This window comes from Centropristis striata, chromosome 20 (genome assembly GCF_030273125.1).
Source record: "Centropristis striata isolate RG_2023a ecotype Rhode Island chromosome 20, C.striata_1.0, whole genome shotgun sequence".
NCBI classification, from domain to species: Eukaryota; Metazoa; Chordata; class Actinopteri; order Perciformes; family Serranidae; genus Centropristis; species Centropristis striata.
Window position 1 is genome coordinate 32,902,149 of NC_081536.1, and position 25,077 is coordinate 32,927,225.

A 25,077-nucleotide genomic window follows, 5' to 3' on the forward strand; every position below is an offset into this window, starting at 1 on the left:
ACTCGGGAGAATTAAAAGCTCGGACTGGATTTCCACTGTGCTGACTTGGATTTTCTTGCTATTTCCCTGCAACTTGCATAGCATTATGTTTGCATTAGCACCTCTTCTGCTCTTATTTACTGCACTGTTCCCTCAAGAGGTGAAAGAAATGGATACCAAAGACACCAAAACCAGTCGCATATTTTATACCCTCGAAAAGTCACAAACTGATCAGAACACTAAACCAATCTGTATAAATCATCAGTTTTAAGTACTTACACTGGGTCATGGGGAGGACGTCCATCTTTGAAGTTAAGCCCACTATCCATAGACCAGTCACTCTTCATGGACACACAGCTTGGTACAGGGGACTTTTCTCTCTGCTGCTGGACACTGAAAGAAACCCTGAAGTTTACTGAGCAGACAATATTTCTATTTTGGTTTTTACTGATTTTATTGGATGGTAAATGTAGCTTCATTTCCATCTATGCCTGTCTTTGATACATGTCGTGTTTAAATGCTTTTTTTTTAACTAACTTGTCACGTTTCTCTGTTCTTGTTTCTTTTTTGTTGTTGTTGTTGTCGTTGTTGTTGTACTCTTTCTCTCACTAAGTGCCTGTACTCATATATACAGTTATGACTGTAATTTGGACACAGAAAATAAAATCTACTTCCCACACCACAGACCTATTCAGCTAGTTCCCAGACTCCACACCTACAGTAGTGTTCAGTATAATAGCAGTCCAATGTGACTAACCAGATTAATCCAGGTTTTTAGTATATTTTTTATTGCTACATGGCAAACAAGGTACCAGTAGGTGCAGTAGATTCTCAGAAAACCAACAAGACCCAACATTCATGATATGCAGCTCTTAAGGCTGTGACATTGGGCAATTAGTTGAAAGGGGTGTGTTCAAAAAAATAGCAGTGTCTGCCGTTGACTTTACAAACTCAAAACTATTTTGTACAAACTTTTTTGTTTCTAGGATTTAGCAATCCTGTGAATCACTAAACTAATATTTAGTTGTATGACCACAGTTTTTTTATAACTGCTTCACATCTGTGTGGATGGAGTCAATCAACTTGTGGCTCCTTTCAGCTGTTATTCCACTCCAAGATTCTCTAACAACATTCATCAGTTAATTTACATTTCTTGGTTTTGCTTCAGAAACAGCATTTTTTATTTCAGCCCACAAGTTCTCAACTGGATTAAGGTCCACTCCATAACATCAATGTTGTTGGTTTGGAACCAAGGTTTTGCTGGTTTACTAGTGTGTTTGGGCTCATTGTCTTGTTGAAACACCCATTTCAATAACATGTCCTCTTCAGCATAAGGCAACATGACCTCTTCAAGTATTTAGACATATCAAACTGATCAATGATCCTTGGTATGTGCTAAATAGACCCAACACCATAGTAGAGGAACATGCCCATATCATGATGCTTCACTGTCTTCACTGTGTACTGTGGCTCGAATTCAGAGTTTGGGGCTCGTCTCACAAATTGTCTGCGGCCCTTGGACCCAAAAAGAACAATTTTACTCTCATCAGTCCACAAAATGTTCCTCCATTTCTCTTTAGGCCAGTTGATGTGTTCTTTGGCAGATTGTAACTCTTCTGCACATGCCTTTTTTTAACAGAGGGACTTTGTGGGGATTCTTGTAAATAGATTATCTTCACACAGACGTCTTCTAACTGTCACAGCACTAACAGGTAACTCCAGACTGTCTCTGATCATCCTGGAGCTGATCATTGGCTGAGCCTTTCACATTCTGCTTATTCTTCCATCCATTTTGATGGTTGTCTTCCGTTTTCTGCCACGTGTCTCTGGTTTTGCTCTCCATTTTAAAGCATTGGAGATCATTTTAGCTGAACAGCCTATAATTGTTTGCACCTCTTTATAAGTTTCCCCCTCTCCAATCAAATTTTTAATCAAAGTCTTGAACAATGTCTTGAACGACCCATTTTCCTTTCAAAGAGAAATGCATGTTGCATACAACAAGTGCCGGCTTCATCCTTAAATAGAGGCCACCTGATTCACACCTGTTTTTTCACTAAATTGATGACCTCACTGATTGAATGCCACACTGCTATTTTTTTTAACACACCCCTTTCAACTAATTGCCCAATGTCACAGGCTTAAGAGCTGCATATCATGAATGCTGGGTCTTGTTGGTTCTTTGAGAATCTACTGCACCTACTGGTACCTTGTTTGCCATGTAGCAATAAAAAATATACTAAAAACCTGGATTAATCTGGTTAGTCACATTGGACTGCTATTATTTTGAACACTACTGTATTCAGCTAGTTCCCAAACCTCTGTAATAAAATCATCAGTTTTAAGTACTTACACTGGGTCATGGGGAGGACGTCCATCTTTGAAGTCAAACCCATCATCTTTAGACCGGTCACTCTTCATGGACACACAGCTGGGTACAGGAGACTTTTCTCTCTGCTGCTGGACACTGAAAGAAACCCTGAAGTTTACTGAGCAGACAATATTTCTATTTTGGCTTTTACTGATTTAATTGGACGGTAAAAGTTACTTTATTTCCATCTATGTCTGTCTTTGATACACGTTGTGTATTAATGCTTTTTTTAAACTAACTAGTATTGAAGAAGATTCTAATCTTCCAATTGAGACCAAAACCTTTTATGAGAAGGGCAGATGTTAGCACAACATTATATGTAAGCAAAGGTGGACAAGGACTTTCAGCCCGGTAGTACCAGAGTAATTTGGTGGGTCCCCTTAAAAGAACAGAGTCCGGTACACTAATATATATATATACCAGCACTGAAAACAAGTACACTATTATCATTCTTAGGGAGGTCCCAATTGTCCAAATCCATGATTCAATTAGGCTTGTGATTTCAAGGTTGTGATTCTGTTAAATTTTCGATTCCTCAAACTTCTTTTTTTCAGCAGTGAGTGTTATGCCATTATAGAGTCTAGGTTTGTAAAGATCAAGAGATGTTTGGTTTGAGGCCTAAGTAAAAGATATTTAACTTTTTCTGTTTAATTTCTTCTTTTTACAGCCGTTAGTCCTCCTGCTGTTTGTAATTGTAGACTCCAAACTGAAGTCTAGCATCATATCATCGTTTCTGTTTTATGGGTTTATGGCTTTATTATGTCCAATGTTCAAGTCAAAGAGACGAAAAAACACTAAACAGTAAGTAATAATAAAATCCAATGTAATGTGAAATGTTAATACCGTTTCATGTTGGTGAGAACCTGCAGCCACCTGAAAGACAGACAGACAGACAGACAGACAGACAGAGGAGACTTTGACGTGGATATTTCTCACAGCACATTTATCAAAAGAGACTGTTAGGGTTGATAATGTGTCCCCTTTAAAACTAGAGGAACACACTTTTCACTCTAGTCTACTGTATCCAGTCCAACAATCCAAAATGAATCCTGTTACCTTGTTAGTTGCTGCTGAAATCACATCCACGTCAGCTCCCGGAGACGTTCTGCCTTCATCTGCAGAGGAAACACTGAGAGCAGAGCAGAAAGCATCAGAGCAACCAATCACCATTCATCTGTCACATCATTTCTAACGTCCTGATAATCACTGATGGAATCATTCCACACTCAAGTTACATTTGCTCTTTCTACATTCTCCTCTCTGTGTCCTCGTGTTTCACTGCAACATATCAAATCTATATAATCTATAAGTCCTGCAGCTCTGTGGAATCAGCACAATCAGAACAACTCAAACAGTCTTTGTGCAGAATAACAGTTAGAATGACAGAAATCAGAAAAAAGTTGAATTTCTCTGATAAATAAAAACATAATTTATATAGAAACACTTTTCCAAGTTGCCCACAAGTATCACAAATGTTGTAAAAAACAGTTTTCTCCACATATTGAAGTGTTGTCATGTTCCCAGCCTCTCCTGTCCTCTCCTCTCTGCTCTGTGTAAACAGCCTCTCCTGTCCTCTCCTCTCTGCTCTGTGTAAACAGATTCTCAGTAAATATTTGTCACGTGACCGTTGGTCTCAGCAGAATCAATCATGTCTTCAGTGTCTCTGAAGAGAATTTAATTTAATTTTAACAGGATCTGGTTTATTTTAAATGACACATGGAGAATAAAGAGATTCTGACACAATTATCAACATTTTAACACAAGTTTTGGTCACTTTTTATAAGAGAAACTTTAGTAACTGATGATATGTTCAAGGACCGTCAGAAAGTTCAAACTCTGATGATAATGTCTGTTTGTAAAGTTTCTGTCTCCGATAAACTGGATTTTTGTCGATCTGTTATAGAAAACCTTCTTTTAACCCATATAAGGCGGGAAAGCATTACCGCATTTCTACCATTGAAACCGGGAGCGCTGTTGTGTTATTCTACCATTAAGGCCGGGACAGCCGATACGTCATTTTGTAGTATTTGTATTTTTTTCCACCTATTTTCGGTCTCTTGGACAATGAAATGCATCAGAATCATGATCAGAATACATGCGGGAGTGTCGCAATGCATCATGGGACTTTTCCAGAACTTTGAATCATGGTGGATGACGACTATAGCGGAGGCATATCTATCTATCTATCTATATATATATATATCTATATATATCTATCTATCTATCTATCTATCTATCTATCTATATCTATATATATATATATATATATATATATATATATATATATATATATCTATGAGCGGAGGAGCTCAGCAGGAAGTGACGGAAGAGATCTGATGAAAACAGCACCGATGATTTTATTGCTGATCTGGACTTTGAACCCTCGGAACCAATCGACCGGCATTTATGGATGAGGAATATGTTTTTAGACGACATATTTTCACAGAAGAACAGACAGATTTGTGGCCATCTGGAGATAATAATAATATTATTAATAATATATTAATATTAATAATAATTGATTGTGATGATGATATAAGAAATCATGACTGTTTATGTCTTATTTTACTTTATGCGTTGTTGAGTACCCTGAAAAGTGCAATATATAAAATGTAGTATTATTATTATTTATTATTATTATTATCATTATTATGATAATTATTCATTTTTTATTACAGTAGGCTAATGAGAACTATGTCTATTTCTTCCAGTGGTCATATCATGTTTGCATCTTGCTAATGGGCATGTATTAGTATTATGCATAGGATTTTTATTCAGTCAAATGTAACATTTGCTGAGTTTGTGATTTTTTAAAAAACTTTATTGAAGGTTTGGACAAATAAACTCAACTTCTCATGAAAGCCACGGGTATAAGCTCTCAAATACTTTTTGAATTTCATTTCTATCTGCTACAGAGGCTGAAAAATCTTCTGTTGAATATCCAGAAAAACTTCAGGTTTTAGGGGGTTCTTTCAGAATCACCAGAGGTTTTACAGGCAGTTTTTCCAGCCGTTTTAGGCCTCAGTGGGTTAATCCTGGTGGGTTCAGAGTGTTCGTGTCTCCTTTACATGAAGCTGTCAGAGGATTTGTCTCCATCTGGTGACAAATAAATAAACTGCATGATGTCACTTTGAACTGTTTACAGCTTTTCAAAAACAATGACATGGATCTTTATTTATGGGCTGTCAGAATATAGTTATTGTGCTGAACACCTTCTTAATGCAGAAGTTCACTTAATAAACATAAAATGAGTTTCTCTCCAAGTGTCATTGACCTGTAAAAACCTTCATCACTGCAGGTTAATTAAGTGAATGATAAAAGTTACAGCAATGGTGAAATTAGAACTATTCAAGATAAATAATATGAGTTTGTTAGTTTTATACTTTCTTCACAGGGATTTGATGACGTGCAACAAGTGATGAAACTCTAAATAACTTCATTAATATACGAGAAATATATTATATTTATGAATTGATTCGGCTAAAAAAAAGCCCTCCTTTAAAATGTTTAAAGATTGTGATTTAAAAATGTATTGAAAACCTAAAAATCTAAATTATTAGTATAATTTCCATTTTCCAATTTTTAAAAAATGAAGCAAAACAAATATGGGTGTCTGGTTCGCTCCCTGATATTAACATGTGACTCCACGTCAGCCCCTCCCGCTGCTGGAAGGACGCTCCCATGCGCAGACCTCTGAACTTTTACAGCGTTTAAACACTTTGTGAAATCAAACAAACAAACAAACAAACAATGAGAGCAGAACGTGCTTGTTTGTTTACCAGTTTCCCACTGCTTCCAGTCTTTGTGCTAAGCTAGGCTAACAGTTTCCCACTGCTTCCAGTCTTTGTGCTAAGCTAGGCTAACAGTTTCCCTTGGCTTCAGGTCTTCCAGTCTTAAAGTGCCATCAGCCTAAAATCTTAATTAATTAATTTAATAATAATATTTTGAATCCCTGAAAAAAGTAAAACTTTTATTTCTGATCGTATTTTCACTAATTTAGAATTTATTAAAATTAAATATGTAACTTAAGGTACATAAAATAATTATTTAATAATTTAAAATGAGATTTTAATTAAAATTAATTTTTGAATCAAGTTTTTCTTAAACGTTATGTGACAGAAAAATATTTAGTGTAGATTTTAATAGATTTATAACAGAAATCATTTATTGATAATTAATAATAAAGAAAGAAAGATTCACTGATAAATAAAATCTTTTGTAAAAAAAAAGAAAATAAGTTTTTTGTAAATATGAATTATTAATCATTAAATGAGGAACAGATGCAGTTTATGTTTCACATTTTAATTTGTTTTTAAATCATAAATTATCGATTGATTTCATTTATTTTCTTGAGAGAAAATATTTTTCTAACACTTTAAATAAATAATTTTAAATGTGATTTTATCATTTCTTAATTCGTTTATTATTAAGCTCACATAATGTATTAATTTCTATCTTTTTATTTATACCCCGACCTTAACAATGTTCTCTTCAAACATATTTAATGTGTCATATTTAATAATTTGAATTTAGATTAATTTAGTCTTTTAATTACAAAATTAATGAAACTACAACATGTAACATTTTATTTTTGTTGATGTTGTTTTGCTATTATAAAGTTTTTTATTCAAATTTCACAAACACAAGGAATAATATCTTGATATTTTAAATTTTTACATATTAAATAACAAAAAAATGAAACATTTCATTTTAGGAGATTCTTTAATTTCTTGTTTAAATTCTTTAAATTTTATTTTCACAAATACACAGGGATTAATATGTTGCAGAATGTTGTGATTTGAATACATTACATTTTTTATATAAAATAATGGAACAATAACATACATTTGTTTGGTAAGTACATTTTTAGTTATTTAAAATAAATGAATATATTGCAGATATTTTCATTTAGTAATTTCAATTAGTTGTAATTACAAGAAAGTAATGGATTTATTTAATTGCATAAACATTTTGAAACTACAAAATAAGGGTTTATTTTTGTAAGTTTTTGTTCCGTTTTAATTATTAAGTTTTATTTAATTTATGAATACATGAAGATTAATATGTTGCAGAATTGTATTAAAAATGAATCAACCATCATTAAAATTATGAAATGATATTTTTTTTGTCTAGGCTAATTTAATTTGTTTAATTAAATTTCATGAATAGATAAGGCTGGAGATATTTTCAATTTTATGCATTATCTCATTAAAATTAATAATGAAACTAATTTGTGATTTAATTTACAGTTTCATCTTATTTATTAATTCAATTAATATTTAAACTAAAATGACTTGATTTAAACTAAAATGAAAGTATTTATCTGAGCTTATTTATTGACTTATAATTATTAATAAAGATTTAATTGAACATTATGTTTAGCCACTGAGCTGCTATCAGGCAAAAAAAAAAGCCCTCCTTTAAAATGTTTAAAGATTGTGATTTTAAAAATGTATTGAAAACCTAAATATCTAAAACAATATTTATTTATTTTTTTCATTTTCTTGACGTTACATTGTTTATGTATGTAAATGCAACGTCATAGACATGAAAAATAAACATAAATAAAATACAGCAAAACAAAAATGGGTGTCGGGCGCGCTCCCGTCTGGCGCGCGCCCTGATATTAACACGTGACTCCACGTCAGCCCCTCCCGCGGCTGTAAGGACGCTCCCATGCGCATGCGCCGACCTCTAAACTTTTACAGCGTATAAAAACTTTGTGAAAATAATCAAACAAACAGTAAGAGTAGAAACTGTTTGTTAGTTAGTTTGTCTGTTTGTTTGTTGTTGTTGTTGTTCAGAGGATCCAGAGACGTTTCCGTGTCACAGTGTAAACAGCTGACTGAAGTTTTAAAGCTTTAACTGATTTTAAAGTGAAATAGAGAAACAAACAGTAAGAAACAGTCCGACAACAGAGAGGAAACAGGCAGCACGAACCTTCAGCCGGAGAAGAAGAGGAGAACAAGGAGAACAACGACGACGACGACAAGAAGAACAAACTGCGTCACGACGAGCGATGAAAGTGAAACTAAACTACAAACAGGAAGGGGGCTGCCCGCCGTGACGTCACGGTTGTTTCCGCCCGGGAAATAAACAACAACATGTTCAAATGTAGCTTTAGTAAAAAGCGAAGCTGAAAATGTAACTCATTTCTTTGATGGTTGCCCGCAGTAGAACATGTTGGAAAGAACTTGAGAACTAAATACTGTAAAAAACAAACATAAAATCAACATTGAGGGGAAAAAACAAACATTATTACTTATTTTAAATACAAAGAAAATAAACTATGTGTTATTGTCAACCTCTATATTTTATGAGGGAAATTTCACATCCATAAATGTAAATTTCCAGATCCATCACCATCATTTAAGCTGTTTTTGATTGAAGTGGATTATTATTTGAAGTCTCTAGAGTTAATTACTAATTAGAAATGTATATCTATAATGAATATCCATGCAGATATTTTCAACCAATAACCTGTCACAACAGTTATAACTAGAACTTTCATTTTATATGTAAGATTACAAAGTGTGTCACAGCAAAGTTTTATTTCTGCCTTTCTGTTTCCTTTTCTTCTTTTTCCCCTTTGACCCTTATTATACTATCATATGTAATTATGATGCTACTATCTTACTATTGCACAATGTCAGCTGGTAGGACTGAATTCATTGTTTGTATTGAAACAACAACAACAACAACAACAACAACAAGATGTTAAAAAGATCAGAATCAGAATCAGTTTGTTGGCCGGCTGCGTGTGCACATACCAGGAATTTGACTCCAGTTTTTCTGTCTCTCTCGTACACAAATAACAAATATACAAATATTAAATATTAACAATAGCAACAACAACAACAACAACAACAAAGACATGAGACAACATGTGTTGACGGTCAGGTTGGTAAAATATGTACAGGTAGTGCAGTGATAGAAATAAATATGAATAAAGTGTCTCTGTCTGTTCTGTTTATATATTCTAAATAAATGATCAGATTATTTTTATTGATGCATTTATGTAAGCAGCGTTTTCATTTAGTAAAGATTGAGCTCTTTTAACTATTTATTAAACTGTTATGAGGTTTAATAATAAATAAAAAGCTCTAATAACTTTAAATGTCTCATGTTTTCATGTTAAATCTGAGCTGAAAGTAACTGAAGCTGTCAGATAAATGTAGAGGAAAATAATAAAGTGACATAAAACAGAAATAATAACGTTGAGTACTTGAGTAAATGTATTTAGTTACATTCAGCTCAAAGGTTCACTTACAGTTTGTTATTTACATCAACACAATGTTTTCTGATGTTTTATCTTTAGATATGTTTAGAAATGAGCTCTTCATTCATTAAATATGCACTCATTTGCATATATTTCCTGTTTCAAAGTTATTATTTTATTTTGATGATTCATTAGATTCAAAGTTTTTTTTTACTTTTATCATTTTATAAATCAGAAAATACTGTCAAAAGCCATAAAAACAATCAGTTTTGGAGATGTTTTTATGAATAAAATGTTGAATTAATGATTCACATGTTTATAATAAAACAGGTCAGTTGTTAAATATATTATTATATTAAATAAATAAAGATTTACAGTCAAAGGAAAATGACTCCAGGAAGTTGGTTCGTTTATTGAGCTCACAATTTTCTGATAATAATTGAAAAATGTCTAAATACATAAATAAAATCAAAGAACTACATTTTAAAATGATAAATATTATTTATCCAACCCACAAACTAATATCTAGATCAAAGGATCAAAGAAATTGGAATATGTCGATATTCAATTAGAAGATTTTTTTTAAACCACATTATGAAAATAAAAATAAAAAAAATAAAAAAGATTGTCAGTTTGTTAATGTTGATCGGTAAATTTCATATCAATAATTTTCCAAAACTCCTTAAAACCATCCAGGAACAAATTTAAAATGCCTTTTGAAACTTTAAATAATAATAAATGTAAAAATTTATCCACAATAGAAGAATTATTGAGAGAAATATAAACAGTTTGTGTATGTTGGAGTGAGTATATATATATATATATATATATATATGTATATATATAACTACATATCATGTTCTTCATTTCTGCCAATTCATATGTTTTTATAGTGAGGAACTAAAAGTTGTAAATTTAGAATAAACAATGAGGTAAATAAGTAGATAAAAGAATATGTAAAGTAATAACCAGCTGTTTCTGCCATCTGCTGGTCAGACTGAAGAACTGCAGAAAATATGATTTCACCCGAAAAAGATAGTCAAAGAATATATATTAAATTAAAAAAAAAATGTCTACTTTTACTTAGTTAATGTTTTCAAACATACTATACTAACAAGACTATATATATATATATATCTATATATAGATATCTATATCTATATGTATATGCATATATATATATATACACACATATATATATATATATATATATACATATGTATATGTATATATATATATATCTAGATATAGATATCTATATCTATATCTGTATATATATAGATATAGATATATTGAATGAATAAAGAAAAAAAATAAAGGGAAAAAACAAACATTTCAGGGCTGTGAACTGTAATCCTATTTAATTATGATTCTATTATTGAATGAATTTATTCCATACTTTAAATAAATATAAATTTAAATATTCTTGTTCTTGGTTTTTGATTACAAAAGTTATTTTCATTTCTTTCTTGTAGAAATTGTTTATAATATTTGCATTACCAATAATAATGTTCTTCCTGCTGTTTGCTGCCTTCTAGTGGTGAAACTGAGGAACTGCAGTATTTGACCCTTTAAAAAAAATAAATCCTGTCTTAAATTGATTCAATATATATTTCAGCATGTTTTCAGTTCTGATAACCAAATAATATATTGTCAGAATTTTAACTCTTTAAATGTCAGTTTGTTTACATAATGCTACTGTTGTTTTTTAACATAAAAACACAGAAGAAATTAAAAAATAATAATTTAAAAACATATTTTCTGTGAACTAAATGCTTGTTACATTAGGGGACAAAAATATCTCCGTCATTAATCTGCTATAAAATACTAGAAATAAAAATAAATAGTGTATATAATTATTTTAACAAACATCCGTCCTGATCGTCACAAAATATTTAAGAAACATTTTCAGAAATTCAAACCATTAATGTCAGTTTGTTTACAGACTGAAAATGTTATTTAAAAAAAAAAAAATCATAAAAAATAATATATATATTCTGTTAACTAAAAACTGGGGGAGTTTATTTTTATTTATTTATTTCACAGTTTATCGATTTTTTACTTTTTGTACAGTGTCATCTTCCTAAAACTGCTATAAAAACATTAAATATTACTTCAATCTTTCACCAGTTTTTCAGAAATGTAATGAAAATAAAATAAAAAAAATAAACAAATTACATTCTTGCTAGAATCCATGCTATATGCATTAACACATAAATAATTAAATGATAAATAAATGAAATACATTAAAAGCCAAAGGTTGGGACAGAATGAAGAGTCACAGAGGACATTTTTTTTTCTTTTAAAGGTTTATTACAAAACGCAAGACAAAACATGTCAACTGGTTTATTTCTATTGGCAAACACGATACAATGACGAACAACCTTCTATCTGCAGGTGAAGCTTCGCTGGAAACACGAACCGAAGAGAAACAAACCAACACAACGTGGATCAGAAAGAAAAACAGAAACCGGGAGGATGAAGAGGAGGAGGAGGAGGAGGAGGAGCTTCTTTTCTACGGGAGCTTCATAAATATTCACCATTAAATTAAGTCAAATCCAATTCACACAGTAAAATGTTATTCACAAACTCAGAGTGTACGCCGCCACACGGCCCGACGGGCGGAGACAGGAAGTGAGAGTGTGGAGGGGGGAGGGGGGGGGGGCGTCTCATCCCAGACGTCCGTTAGTCTTTAATGACCTGATGACATCACAGCTCACGCATCATGTTCACAAACAGCTGATTCCAGATGTTTTGTCCCAGAATCTGTTGGGACCCGCTCGCAGAATCATTTCAGTCCAGATGTTCTCAGAGAAACAATTAAGAGCTTTTGTTTCCAGATGTTTCAGAAGAAGTTCAGCTTCAGGATTCTTTGTCTCTTTTTAAAAAAAAAAAAAAAAAATGAAGTCATTTTGAGGCTTTTACTTTGAAAAACTGGATATTTCAGTCTGTTTTATTCTTCAATAATGTTTCAGAAGAATTTTAACTTTAATTTCTTAGGATTCTTCGTCTTAAAAATGGATTTGGGGGGTTTTACTTTGAAAAACTGGACGTTTGAGTTCTGTTTTTTACTCGTCAAAAATGTTTCCGTCTAGATGTTTTCAGTTAACCAATAAAGAGCTTTTGTTTCCAGATGTTTCAGAAGAATTTCAGCTTCAGGATTCTCTCTCTTTTTTTCCCAAATGAAGTCATTTTGAGGCTTTTACTTTGAAAAACAGGATATTTCAGTCTGTTTTACTCCTCAATAATGTTTCCATCCAGATGTTTCAGAAGAATTTTAGCTTTAATTTCTTAGGATTTTTTGTCTTAAAAATGGATTTGGGGGCTTTTACTTTGAAACATCTGGAAAAACGTGACTCAAACGTCCAGTTTTTCAGAGACAATAAATAGCTTTTGTTTCCAGATGTTACTATAGAAGAATTTTAGCTTAAACTTCTCAGGATTCTTTGTCTTTTTTTAACTTTTTTGGAGGCTTTAAATGTTTCCAGATGAATATTTGAGTCCCAATTTGCTAAAAGCCCCAAAATTTTGTCACAAAAAAAAAAAAAATCACAGAATTCACTTTTTGTTTCCAGATGTTTACAAGAATTTCAGCTTTAACGTCTCAAGAGTCTATGTCATTTTAACACACTAATTTTGAGGCTTTTACTTTGAAAAACTAGATGTTTAACTCAGATTATTTACTCGTCAATAATGTTTCAATCCAGATGTTTTCATAGAACCAAAAAAAGGGCTTTTGTTTCCAGATGTTTTCGAAGAATTTTAGCTTTAACTTCTCAGGATTCTTTGTCTTTTTTAAATAAACTAATTTGGAAGCTTTTACTTTGAAAAACAACCCCCAAAAAAGTCCAATTTTTTTCTCAAAAAGACGCAAGTTTGTATTTGAATAATGTTTTTGAATGATGAGCTTTTGTTTCCAGATGTTGCTTCAGTAAAACGTTCTTTTACTTCACGGGATTCTTTGTGTTTTTTAATAAACTCATTTAGAGGCTTTTACATTGAAAACCTCGATGTCTGAGTTGTTTTTTAATTAATATTATATATAAGCCCAAATATTTTCAGTAAACCAATAAAGAGTTGTTGTTTTCAGATTTTCAGCTTTAATTTTTCAGGATTACAAACAAACTTGGATGCTTTAACTTTGAAAAACTGGATGTCTGAATGTTTTTTTTAATTAAAATATATTTTTTGTTTCAGAATAATTTCAGCTTTAGTTTTTAACAAAATCATTTAAAATGTATCATTAATAATTTATCTTTGTATTCACACCTTTTGCTTTTTTCCCCCTGCTGTTACAAGTGAATTTCCTTGTTGTGGGATCAATAAAGTATTATCTAAATTAATTAAAAGGCTTTTACTTTGAAAAACTGGACGCTTGAATTGTTCTTCATTCATAAATTATATTTAAATCCAAATGTTTTTAGTGGAAGAATTAAGAACTTTAGTTTCCAGATCATATTTTGGAAGAATTTCAGCTTTTACTTCGAAGGATTCTCTCTCTTTTTTTTTTTTTAAACAAACTCCTTTAAAAAGGCTTTTACTTTGAAAAACTGGACGTTTGAATGCTTTTATTTTTATAAATTAATTTTGAGTCCGAATTACAGCTTTTTTTCTTCACAGGAATCATTGAAAATAACTTCATTAGGAGGCTTTAACTTTGAAAAACCTGGCCGTCTGCTGGAGCCATTTCCTGTCTGCGTGACGATGGCGATGCTGAGCGATGAAGGTGGCGGTGGTGCTGCTACGGTAACGAGGGCTTGTTGTTGTTGTTTTTTTTAAAGTTGTGAGTCACATTTAAATATTTATATTTCTATATTACAACATTGTTCCAAATTCATAAATAAGTAGTGCAGTTTCCCCGTCGACCTCCGAACACACACACACACCGCCCAAAAACTACAAATATGGCCGACCAGCTGCGGGTTATAGTCTTCATGCAAACGGTAATGTGGAGGAATGCCGGCTCTGACCAATCAGCTCGTCCGCTCCGATTTCACATATTTTAAAAATATCAAAGCTATCAACACAGTTAACCAATCAGAGCGCAGTGCCAGCCGGCCAATCAAAACCAGTCTGATGAAAAACGGGTGATGATGTCATAGAGGAACGTAAACAAACGGTGGAGAACCTGATCAGACGGTACGGAAGTTAAACAACGACAAAACTAACTCCAGCTTCTATCAGTTTACTCATATTAATAACTCATAATAATAATAATAATAATAATAATGATAGGCATTATTTATTACATTGCAATAATAGTAACAATAATACATTAATATTGAAAATTATCAAAATAAATAATGCGTATCTAATAAAACAAAATATAAAGTATTTGTTATTATTATAATACATAACAAAAACTTTATTTTCATTAAACAACAATTTTTTTAAATAAGTATTATTACATTTATAACAATAATTTACAATATTAATTTATTATTATTACAATATTACATTATTATTAGAAATGATTATTAAACATAATACATTTAATAAAAATAACATACCATTTATTATTATTATTAATAAACAAAAGAAAGTTTTTTTTTTTTTTTCTGGGCATAAATGTATTGATCAATATTTTCGGGAATATTTTTTTCTGAGAGTAAACTGAAACAAAAATAAATAAATTGGGGTTGTTGTTGTTCGGAGGAGTAAGAAATAACTGACTTTGTGTCTAAACAATAATAAATAAGGTTAATAAAGGAGCAGGGGGCGGGGCTTGTTGTTGTCGTTGATAAACTTCCGTACAGTCGAACGGACCCTCGTCATGACTCAGTTTCCCAGAATGCTCAGCGTGCTGATTCTGACGGACAGCGGTCAACTGACCTGGCCCGGGGCTGATGGGAAATAACGCGGCAGGCAGAGGAGAAGCCGACTGTGGCTCCCAGCTCTCTCCCCAGGTGGCTGATGGGAAATGGAGTGCAGAATGAAAGCGAACAGCGTCCGTGTGACACCTGACAGACAGGTGGAGGGGGCGGGGCCTGGGGCGGGGCAGGGGCGGGGCTTGGGGTAACACTTTAATCTAATCCCATCCTTAAGAGCAATTAGCTAACGGTCCGTTATGACCATATATGGATATGACCATATGTGGAGATCCCCCCGCCATACGACCATATATGGATGTCCTGCTGCTATCTACACCAGAGAAGAATCAACCAGATCCAGTTCCCAAAACCTGGACCACCAAACTGCCGGAGCAGCCCAGAATCTGTCCCCAACTGGTCCAGAACTGGTGGAGAACTGGCCCAGAACTTTTCCAAATTAGAACTTTTCCTGAACTGGTCCCAAACCAGTCCAGAACCAGTCAGCGCTGATTCAGAACTGACCCAGAACAGGTCCAGAACCGGTCCAAACCCAGTCCAGAGCCTGGTGGCGTCACTCGGAGTCAGACTCCAGCGGAGCGGTCTCGTCCAGGTCGTCCCTCTTCCGGCGTTTGGCGGCGGCGGCCTGGGCGCGCTGCTCCTCCTCCAGGTGCGCCTTCTTGTGGCGGGAGAAGCTGGACGAGTGCATGAAGGTCTTGTTGCAGGCGGCGCAGGTGTAGGTCTTGGTCTTGGCGGCGCCGGGGAGTCCGGTCTTGACGTGAAGCTGCTTCTGGTGGTGGTGCTGCTGCAGCTTCCCCCGCCCGCCGCCTTCCACCGCCCTGTGGGTCTGCTGGTGCCGCGCCAGGCTGGAGGCGTGGCTGAACCGCTTCCCGCACTGGCCGCAGCCGTGGCGCCCTGCTCCGACTCCTCCCACGCCGCCACCGCCGTCCTCCTCAGAGGAGGTGGCGGGGCCCCGTTTACCGGCCCGCCCCCCCCGGCGGCGGCGGTTCTTCTTGCAGAGGGTGTAGAAGTTGGGCTTGTCGCGGGAGCAGAGCTTGAGGCGGATCTTGAGGTCCGACGAGGTCTCGCCAAGGTTCTCCTTGCCGGGCGTGTAGTTGTCCAGCAGCTCCTTGACGTGCGTCACCTGGTGCTTGGACAGCTGCGTGGACGTCCTGAAGCTCATGTCGCACTGCGGGCAGGCGTAGAACTTGTCGCCGCCCTGACTCTGGATGATGGCGGACGCCACGTGCTGCTGCTGCTGCCGCTGCTGCTGCTGCCGCTTGGTCTTCTTGTTCTTGGCGCCGGACTTGAGCGAGTGGCGCAGGGCGGCCATGTTGGGGCCGAGCGCCACGTCCTTGGGGAGCCCTTTGCCTTTCTTGTGGATGAGGCGGTGGCGGGACAGGCTGGAGCTGTGGTTGAACTCCTTCCCGCAGATGTTGCAGGGGTGGATCCGCCGCTTCCCGTGCAGCCGCAGGTGGCTCCCCAGCATCCTGACGGATTATAGAAATAATACGGATTTAATTTAATTAAAATGTATGTGTTAAGTACTTATGGTTACTATAATAAACTATTATTTTCCATGATAAAAATTAAAATAATCACAAATATTTTTATTATAATAATAATAATTATTATTATTATAACATTTCTTTTTATTTCATTAAATAATTATTAAATGTATAATATTAATGCATTACTATTATTATTACAATATTAAATAATGACATCATAAAATAATAATTATTGAACTTAATTAAATAAAACAGAATAAGGTATTTTATTGTTATAATACATTTTATTATTACAATAATTATTTGTTTTGTAAAATACAATTTTATTGTTATTTTTAAAATAATAAATTACTTACTAAATAATAGCTCTTTAATAAAATATGAATAAACATTTGTTGAAATTATTATTATTATTATTTTTATTATTATTAATAATAAATAACAGGAAAGTTATTAGCATCCTGATGCGATACATTGAAAAATAATAAATAAACAATAATATATGCTTTTATTGTGAAGAAGTGCCAGGAAGTCCACTGTGCTGAGTTAGCGTAGCTTCAGCAGCACTGATGTTCTTAATAAAAACTAACCAGATGTGGACACATGCAGCTGCACATGTTCAGTGTTAAATATAACCAATAATATTTATATTATTAATAATAATAATAATAATAATAATAATAATAATAATAATAATAATAATAACAGAACAAGCACCTTTTTTCCCTCCAAAGTTCACACAAATTAAAATAAATCAGTTCACATAAATTTCTCCTCACCTCTCCTCCTCCTTTTAAATGACACATGGATAATAAAGAGATTCTGACACAAATATTAACATTTTAACATAAGTTTTGGTCACTTTTTATAACAGATGATCCGTTCAAGGACCGTCGTAAAGTTCAAACTCTGAGTATAATGTCTGTTTTTACAATTTATTACTATAATAAAATGTATTACTATAATTGATTACTATAATAATGGATGATTTTAAAAAATAAAAAAAATAAAAGAGGGTTCAGATGGTAAATAGTCAAGTCTTTGATCTGTGAAAACACATTTTACCAGCATTATTGGAGATTAAAACCCCCAAAAAGTACCTCAACAGTTTGTATCCTCAGTTCATATACTATATTTATATTTACAATAAACCATAAAAGGTATCAGTTTGAACATTTAATACATCATATTCAGGCGGGTTTTAATTGGTCGGGCTCAGAGCCGTAGAACAGTCAGGGGAGTGTGTTCCGTATAGAGGTGAATGAGAAGTTTCCTGAAGTTTTGGAGAGGAGGAAGAGGAGGAGGACAAAGAGCAGGTGGAGGAGGAGGATAAGGTGACAGAAGAGGAGGGGGAGGAGGAGAAGCAGGTGGAGAAGGTGGAGGAAGAGCAGGAGGAGGAGGAAGAGGAAGAAGAGCATGAGGAGAGGAGCAGGAGGAGGAAGAGGAGGAGAAGGTGCAGGAAGAGCAGGAGTAGGAAGAGGAGGAGGAGGAGGAGGAGGAGGACAACGAGCAGGAGGAGGAAGAGGAAGAGGAGGAGGAGGGGGAGGAGGAGAAGCAGGTGGAGAAGGTGGAGGAGGTAGATGAGGAGCAGGAGGAGGAAGAGGAGAGGGAGGAGGAGGAGGAAGAGGAGCAAGTTTTGGTCACTTTTTATAACGTAAACTTTGGTAACTGATGATGCGTTTAAGGAGCGTCTGAAAGTTCAAACTCTGCCGATCATGTCTGTTTTTACAGTTTCTTTCTATAATAAACGTGTTTTTTTTTCGGCGAACCATGCTTCTGTTGGGTTTCTATGACGACTCACCTGCTGCCTTTGAAGCTCATCCCGCAGTGGGGGCAGGTGTAGCGCGCCTCCTGGTGCGTGGGCTCCAGCGCCCGTTTGGCGGGCGGCGGCCCGGCGCTCCTCCCGCTGTGCGTCTGCTGGTGGCGGTACAGGCTGGAGGCGTGGCTGTAGCTCTTGCCGCAGTAGCTGCAGCGGTACTGGCGCTCGTCGGGCTCAAAGTCGGCCTGGTCCGAGTCGACCTCGCCGTCCAGCTGGCTGCTCCCCGCCTCCACCAGCACCTCCTGCTCCTCCTCGCCGTCCTCCTCCTCGTCCTCGTCGGAGTCCGTCTTTATCTCCACGCTCTGCTCCGTCACCTCGCAGGGGTACACCTCCTCGTAGGGCGCGAAGAAGGCCTCGTCCGTCTCGATCTTCAGCTGGTCGGCGGTCAGGTCCGACGCCTCCTCCGACTCCTTCTTGACGCAGGAGATGGTGAACTTGGAGCCGACCTCCGCCCACTTCACCACATACTCGATGGGCTGCGTGTCCAGCTCCACCGTGATGAAGTCGGCGCCCAGAGCGTCTGACTCCGACACCGCCAGCTCCGTCTCCGAGTCCTCCATCCTGAACCTGCGGGGAGGGGGAGGAAGAGGAGCAGCTACAGCCCTGAGGAGGAGCAGGAGGAGGGGGAGGAGGAGGAAGAAAAGGAGGAGGAGGAGGGGGAGCAAGAAGAGGAGGAGGAGAAGGTGGAGGAAGAGGAGGAGGAGCAGGAGAAGGAGGAAGAGGAAGGAAAGGAGCAGGGAGGAGGAGGAAGGGGAGGAGGAGCAGTAGGAGGTGGAGGAGGAGGAGATGGTGGAAGAAGAGGAGGAGGAGGAGAAGGTGGAAGGAATAGAAGCAGGAGGAGGAAGAAGAGGAGGAGCAGGAGGAGGAGGACAAAGAGCAGGAGGAGGAGGAGGAGGACAAAGAGCAGGAGGAGGAAGGAAGAGAAGGACAAGGGAGAGGAGCAGCAGGAGGAGGAGGAGAGAGAGGAGGAAGAGAAGGAGGAGGAAGAGGAGGGGGAGGAGGGGAAGCAGGAGGAGGAGGTGGAGGAGGAGAAAGTGGAGGAGGAGGAGAAGTGGAGGAGCAGGAGGAGGAAGAGGAAGAGCAGGAGAAGGAGGAGGAGGAGGAAAAGAACGAGGAGGAAGAGGAGCAGGAGGTGGAAGAGGAGGGGGAGAGGAGAAGCAGGTGGAGAAGGTGGAGCAGGAGGAGGAGGAGCAAAAACAGGAGGAGGTGAAGGTGGAGGAAGAGCAGAAGGAAAGGAGGAGGAGGAGGAGGTGGAAGGAAGAGAAGACGGAGGAGGAAGAGGAGGGGGAGAAGGTAAAGGAGGAAGAGCAGGAAGAGCAGGAGGAGAAGGAGGTGGAAGAGGAGGAGGAGAAGGAGACTTTTAATCTCATAATTTTTACTTTTTATCTTGTAATTATGAATTTTTATCTGATAATTATGACTTTTTTAATCTCAAAATAACGACTTTATATCTCAAAATTTCGACTTTAATCTCATAATTATGAGATTATTAAAAAAATTAATATAACAATAGACCAATTTTAAAAAGTTTGTTTAATATGGAAATGTTAAATGTATGTTCATCTATATGACTCAATACTTGGTTGGAGCCGTTTATTATTTATGGAAATTGATTTTTCATCATATTCTAATGTATTGAGATAATCCTGTATATAACAGATTATATAGACAGAATAATAAACAGATGTAAACAATAACAAAAATTACAATTATACATGAATTATATAGGGCGTGAAATGGTCATTGCCACATTAATTACATGATTTATAATTAATTATTGGAGATGTATAGCAAGTCTGAGGTCAGCGTGACGGATCCACAGTGACCATATAAGGTCAACAGCCGGTGATGTCACTGTAGATAATAATGACAGGTGACCTCTGACCTCCCGCGAGACAAAACAACCGCCAACAGAATATTTTCACGTTTATAAAATATGAATTACTTATTTCATAACGTGGCGTGTGCTAAACAGATGTTTGTGCTGTTTAACAACATCTGGCTGCCCGGAAACACGCTGATTCTTTATTTTAACCGAGACGCAGCGTCTCGCCGAATTCCGTTCAAAAAAACCGTCATTTTTCACAGCGGCAGCCCTGCCTGTTAAACAGAGACACCTGGGCTTTTGTTCTTTCACTCCTCCGTCTGGGAGGCTTAAAATAAAACAATCGGCATTTAGATTACGATTAAAAAGTATCATATATAACAGATATCCTCATTTCTGGTGCGATCATTACGCTACACAGCACATCACCGAAGGGCGGTTACTGGCGTCGCATCTATTATTAAAAGGTTAAATTTCATTCAAATTCAGAGCTAAAACATGAGTTTTATGTACGCCGAATTTAACATAAGATGTTTATGTTTCGTAAAAAGCCTTGAGTTGTTTTTCAGCATGTTTTATTTCGTCGTTATTTGAGGACGTTTTAAATGTAGAGGTTTCTGAGCGGAGTTCGGCGGCTCGGTGTCAGTGAAGAGGAAGCTGAGGAGTGACGTTCTCCTCCCGCAGCTTTACGTAAACTGTCAAAATAAAAGAGCACACCGCGGAATAAACGACGCCGACCGGGTCCGGCGGCGAACCGGGTCTCGATCCGGTTACTCACCGGGTTCTCTGTGGCGGACCGGCGGCATAAACCGAGGAAAGGTACCGGTGGAGACGGTCACAATAAACAGGAAGCAGGGGACGTGGACACAAAGCATTGTGGGAAAGGATTAAATGGTTGCGAAGAACGGAAGTACAGTGGATTGGCCTTCACAATAAAACATAGGACCGTTTAAAATAATAATAAAATAATAATAATTTAAATTAAACATTACATTAATAAAATATCTTATATCTTTATCTTATACTTATATTATATAAAAAATAGAATATTAAATTGAGTTACAAAATAAAATGAGACATTAAATGGAAAAAATGTAGCAAAAAATAAAATATAAAATTCAGTTTAAAAATACAATACAACTAAAAAAAAAAAAAAAATCCTAAAATACTACATTAAAAAATTAAATATGGTTAATATTTTTAAGCCAGAAACTATAATAGATATTCGGCTATATTAAAAAACCAAATCTGACTATAAAAATGTAATATTGTAACAATTATTAAGCCAGAAACTCTGAAATTCTATAGAATATAAAATTAGGTAACATAATAAAACAGATGAAAATAAAACACGAAATGAAAACATATAGAAAAAAATATAAAATGAAATAAGGAAGAGAAAATAAAAAAAAATTAAAAATGAGAGATTAAATGGAAAAAATTTGCAAAATAAAAAATAAAGTTATAAAAATACAATACAACTAAATGAAATATCTTTAAAAATAGAATATTAAATTACGTAACAAAATAAAATAAAGTAAAATAAAACACTAAATGAATACATTTAGAAAAAAATACAATATAAATTAAATAAGAAAAATAAAAAATAAAATAAAATGAGACAATTAATGGAAAAAATGTAGCAAAATAAAAAATATAAAATGAAGTTAAAAAAAATACAATACAATTAAATAAAATATCTTTAAAAATAGAATATTAAATTAGGCCTAGTTATACTCATGACTTAATGGCTAGATTTATTTTTAATATTATTTTTCGTGCATGATAATTTATTGATGAAGTGGTGAACAGGAGGAAAGGAGAAAGAGGAGAAAGAGGAGCTGTGGAGGAGGATGAAGGATGTGCAGCAAAATAAAGTAAAATAAAACACTAAATTAAAACATTTCGAAAAAATACAATATAAAATGAAATAAGAAAAATAAAAAATTAAATAAAATGAGACAATAAATGGAAAAAATGTAGCAAAATAAAAAATATAAAATGAAGTTAAAAAAATACAATACAACTTAATAAAATATCTTTAAAAATAGAATATTAAATTAGGCCTAGTTACACTTATGACTTAATGGCTAGATTTATTTTTAATATTATTTTTCGTGCATGATAATTTATTAATGAAGTGGTGAACAGGAGGAGAGGAGAAAGAGGAGCTGTGGAGGAGGATGAAGAGGAGGAGGAGGATGAAGGATGTGCAGCAAAATAAAGTAAAATAAAACACTAAATTAAAACATTTCGAAAAAATACAATATAAAATGAAATAAGAAAAATAAAAAATAAAATAAAATGAGATAATAAATGGACAAAATGTAGCAAAATAAAAAATATAAAACGAAGTTAAAAAAATACAATACAACTTAATAAAATATCTTTAAAAATAGAATATTAAATTAGGCCTAGTTACACTTATGACTTAATGGCTAGATTTATTTTTAATATTATTTTTCGTGCATGATAATTTATTAATGAAGTGGTGAACAGGAGGAGAGGAGAAAGAGGAGAAAGAGGAGCAGTAGAGGAGGATGAAGAGGAGGAGGAGGAGGAGGATGAAGGATGTGCGGCAGGAGGAGCGGAGCGGTAAATACTGAGGCCTCCGCTTCGCTTCCTGCCGCCGCAGCAGCGTCACCGTCTCCCCGCTGCACTAACGGCTCCGTCACGGCATTTTCCCCCGGTTCACCTCCTCCACGGGAACATCTGCCCAGACACACACACACACACACACACACACAACCACACACACACACACACACACACACACACACACACACACACACACACACACCGCCCCGCCGCTCCGCCACAACCCGCCTCGCTGTCGCTTTTTTACCGCCCATTTCGCGCAGATAATCCCCACCGCGAACACTTACGATTCAAGCCCGTTACGGTGCCGCTGGTCCCGGTCGGTCCGGTGATGAGGACTGTAGTCGGTTCCGTCCGCTGCAGCTCTGTCACATCCCAGCCGGAGAGCAGGGGCCGCCTGTCGGCTAGCAACCGCTGCTGCGACGTCCCCGACGAGGCGCGGAGCGGCACGGAGCGGCAGATCGCCCGGCAGAGTGGATGGGACGCTGCGGCGGGGACGCGGCAGAGCGGCGGACCGTCCCGCTCCTCTACCGGCCTGTGATTGGCTGAGCTACTGCGCAGCCTGCCCGGTGCATCGAATCTGATTGGCTGGCGGTCGGAAGCCCCGCAAACTCTGCCGCCAAATGTCGCGAGGTGTCGTGAAGCTTCAGGGCATTCAGGATTGGTTTATAACGGAAACAGTTCACGTCTTAACACCCAAATCATCTTCATCACACCTTTAAACCTCTCAAGTCCAGGAGGTTTTGGTTCAAATGTGTCAACTTCCTCTGCATTAATTTCTGTCTCTGTTCAGCATCTTCCAGTCTGTCCTTACATCAACATGGCTCCTTTTTCTCCACACAAACTTAGCTATCAGTCAGATTTTTCATTTTATTTTAATCAACAAAGTATAAAGCTGCCAGGAACCCAAAATACAAACAAAAGACACAGGTGTCTACGGAAATGTACCATTTTTAATTTTTAATTTTGTTTTTACCATTTATACACACAAAAACAGCAGAAAAAATAATAAATAATAAAACTAAAAAAAAAAAATAGTAATAGTTTTCATTGTAGAAAGAAAATTCACATTTTAAAAATGGTCTAGAAACATAAATGTCACACTGTGAAAGCTCCTCTGATTGAACTTTAACTGGCTTTCTCAGCTTGTCTACATATCATATATAAATAAAGTTATTACTGTAAATAAAATATGTGTATTTTCAATAAATAGATGGACTCCAGAGGGTTACTAAAGGTTAACTTTCATAGAAGCGCTTGAAATTATCTGCATATGTGCCCTTCTGCATCCTTGATAGATAAAATACATTTTTGGATTGCCCTTCACAATAAAACAATAATTTAAACATTTAATGAATAAAATATATTTTTTTAAAGAATATCAAATTAAGTAACAAAATGAAATATAGTTAAATAAAACACTCAATGAAAATATAGAAAAAAATACCCCAAAATAAAATGAGACATTAAATGGCAAAATAAAAAATAAAAAATGAAGCTGAAAAATACAATTTAACTAAATAAAAAATATATCCTTAAATACTACATAAAAAATGAAATATGGTATTACGTGTTGTATCAATTTTAGGGGATTGCCCTTCACAATAAAACATAGGATTGTTTAAATTAAATAAAAATAATTAAAATAAAGCATTAAATGAATAAAATATCTTTAAAAAATAGAAATTTTAGATTAAATTAAATAAAAATAGAAAATAAAATTATTTGTATTATTTTTATCTTTATAATAATAATAATAATAATAATAATAATAATAATAATAATACATGACGCTGCAGTGGCTGTGAGTCACCAGCAGGGGGCGCTGTCTGTCTTCATCTCACAGCAGAATCATCCTGATCACTAAATAAACATTTAAATATCATTAAAATCAAATCAAATCAAATCAAATCAATAAATGATACTTGAAATACATTTTAATGACATTAAA

General features: G+C 35.5%; 2 protein-coding genes across 5 annotated transcripts in view; both read right to left on the bottom strand.

Moving 5' to 3' along the window:
• The window catches only part of LOC131958741 (NLR family CARD domain-containing protein 3-like), a 30,281-nt gene extending 21,901 nt beyond the window's left edge, over positions 1 to 8,380 (bottom strand). For 2 of the 3 annotated variants that reach the window (XM_059323937.1, XM_059323935.1), the window contains exons 1-5: positions 8,288 to 8,380; positions 3,404 to 3,476; positions 3,191 to 3,220; positions 2,330 to 2,443; positions 259 to 372 (exon numbers count right to left, since the gene is read on the bottom strand). In XM_059323937.1, the coding sequence (XP_059179920.1) occupies positions 259 to 372; positions 2,330 to 2,443; positions 3,191 to 3,198 (236 nt within the window). In that variant the 5' untranslated portion in view covers positions 3,199 to 3,220; positions 3,404 to 3,476; positions 8,288 to 8,380. The remainder of the gene's footprint in view (positions 1 to 258; positions 373 to 2,329; positions 2,444 to 3,190; positions 3,221 to 3,403; positions 3,477 to 8,287) is intronic. The other variant, XM_059323936.1, reaches the window with a different exon arrangement.
• A 6,631-nt stretch (positions 8,381 to 15,011) lies between these two features.
• LOC131958747 (zinc finger protein 135) lies at positions 15,012 to 23,904 on the bottom strand. Of its 2 annotated transcripts, none has more exons than XM_059323945.1 (3): positions 23,414 to 23,904; positions 18,686 to 19,306; positions 15,012 to 16,863 (listed from the first exon to the last, which is right to left on the bottom strand). In XM_059323945.1, exons 2-3 carry the CDS (start codon positions 19,261 to 19,263, stop codon positions 15,948 to 15,950), a joined length of 1,494 nt encoding a protein of 497 aa, XP_059179928.1. In that variant the 5' UTR covers positions 19,264 to 19,306; positions 23,414 to 23,904; the 3' UTR covers positions 15,012 to 15,947. The 2 variants fall into 2 exon arrangements, with proteins under 2 accessions (XP_059179928.1, XP_059179927.1); XM_059323944.1 differs by lacking the exon at positions 23,414 to 23,904 and adding an exon at positions 21,307 to 21,472 and having other exon boundaries at positions 15,013 to 16,863.
• Between the last annotated feature and the right edge of the window lie 1,173 nt (positions 23,905 to 25,077).

Bases quoted from the DNA above. Each gene is read 5' to 3' on its own strand.
- LOC131958747 (XM_059323945.1), bottom strand. From the start codon at position 19,263: ATGGAGGACTCGGAGACGGAGCTGGCGGTGTCGGAGTCAGACGCTCTG. The intron at 16,864-18,685 runs GTGAGTCGTCAT...ATAATCCGTCAG, and splicing joins ATGAGCTTCAAAGGCAGCAG to GATGCTGGGGAGCCACCTGC.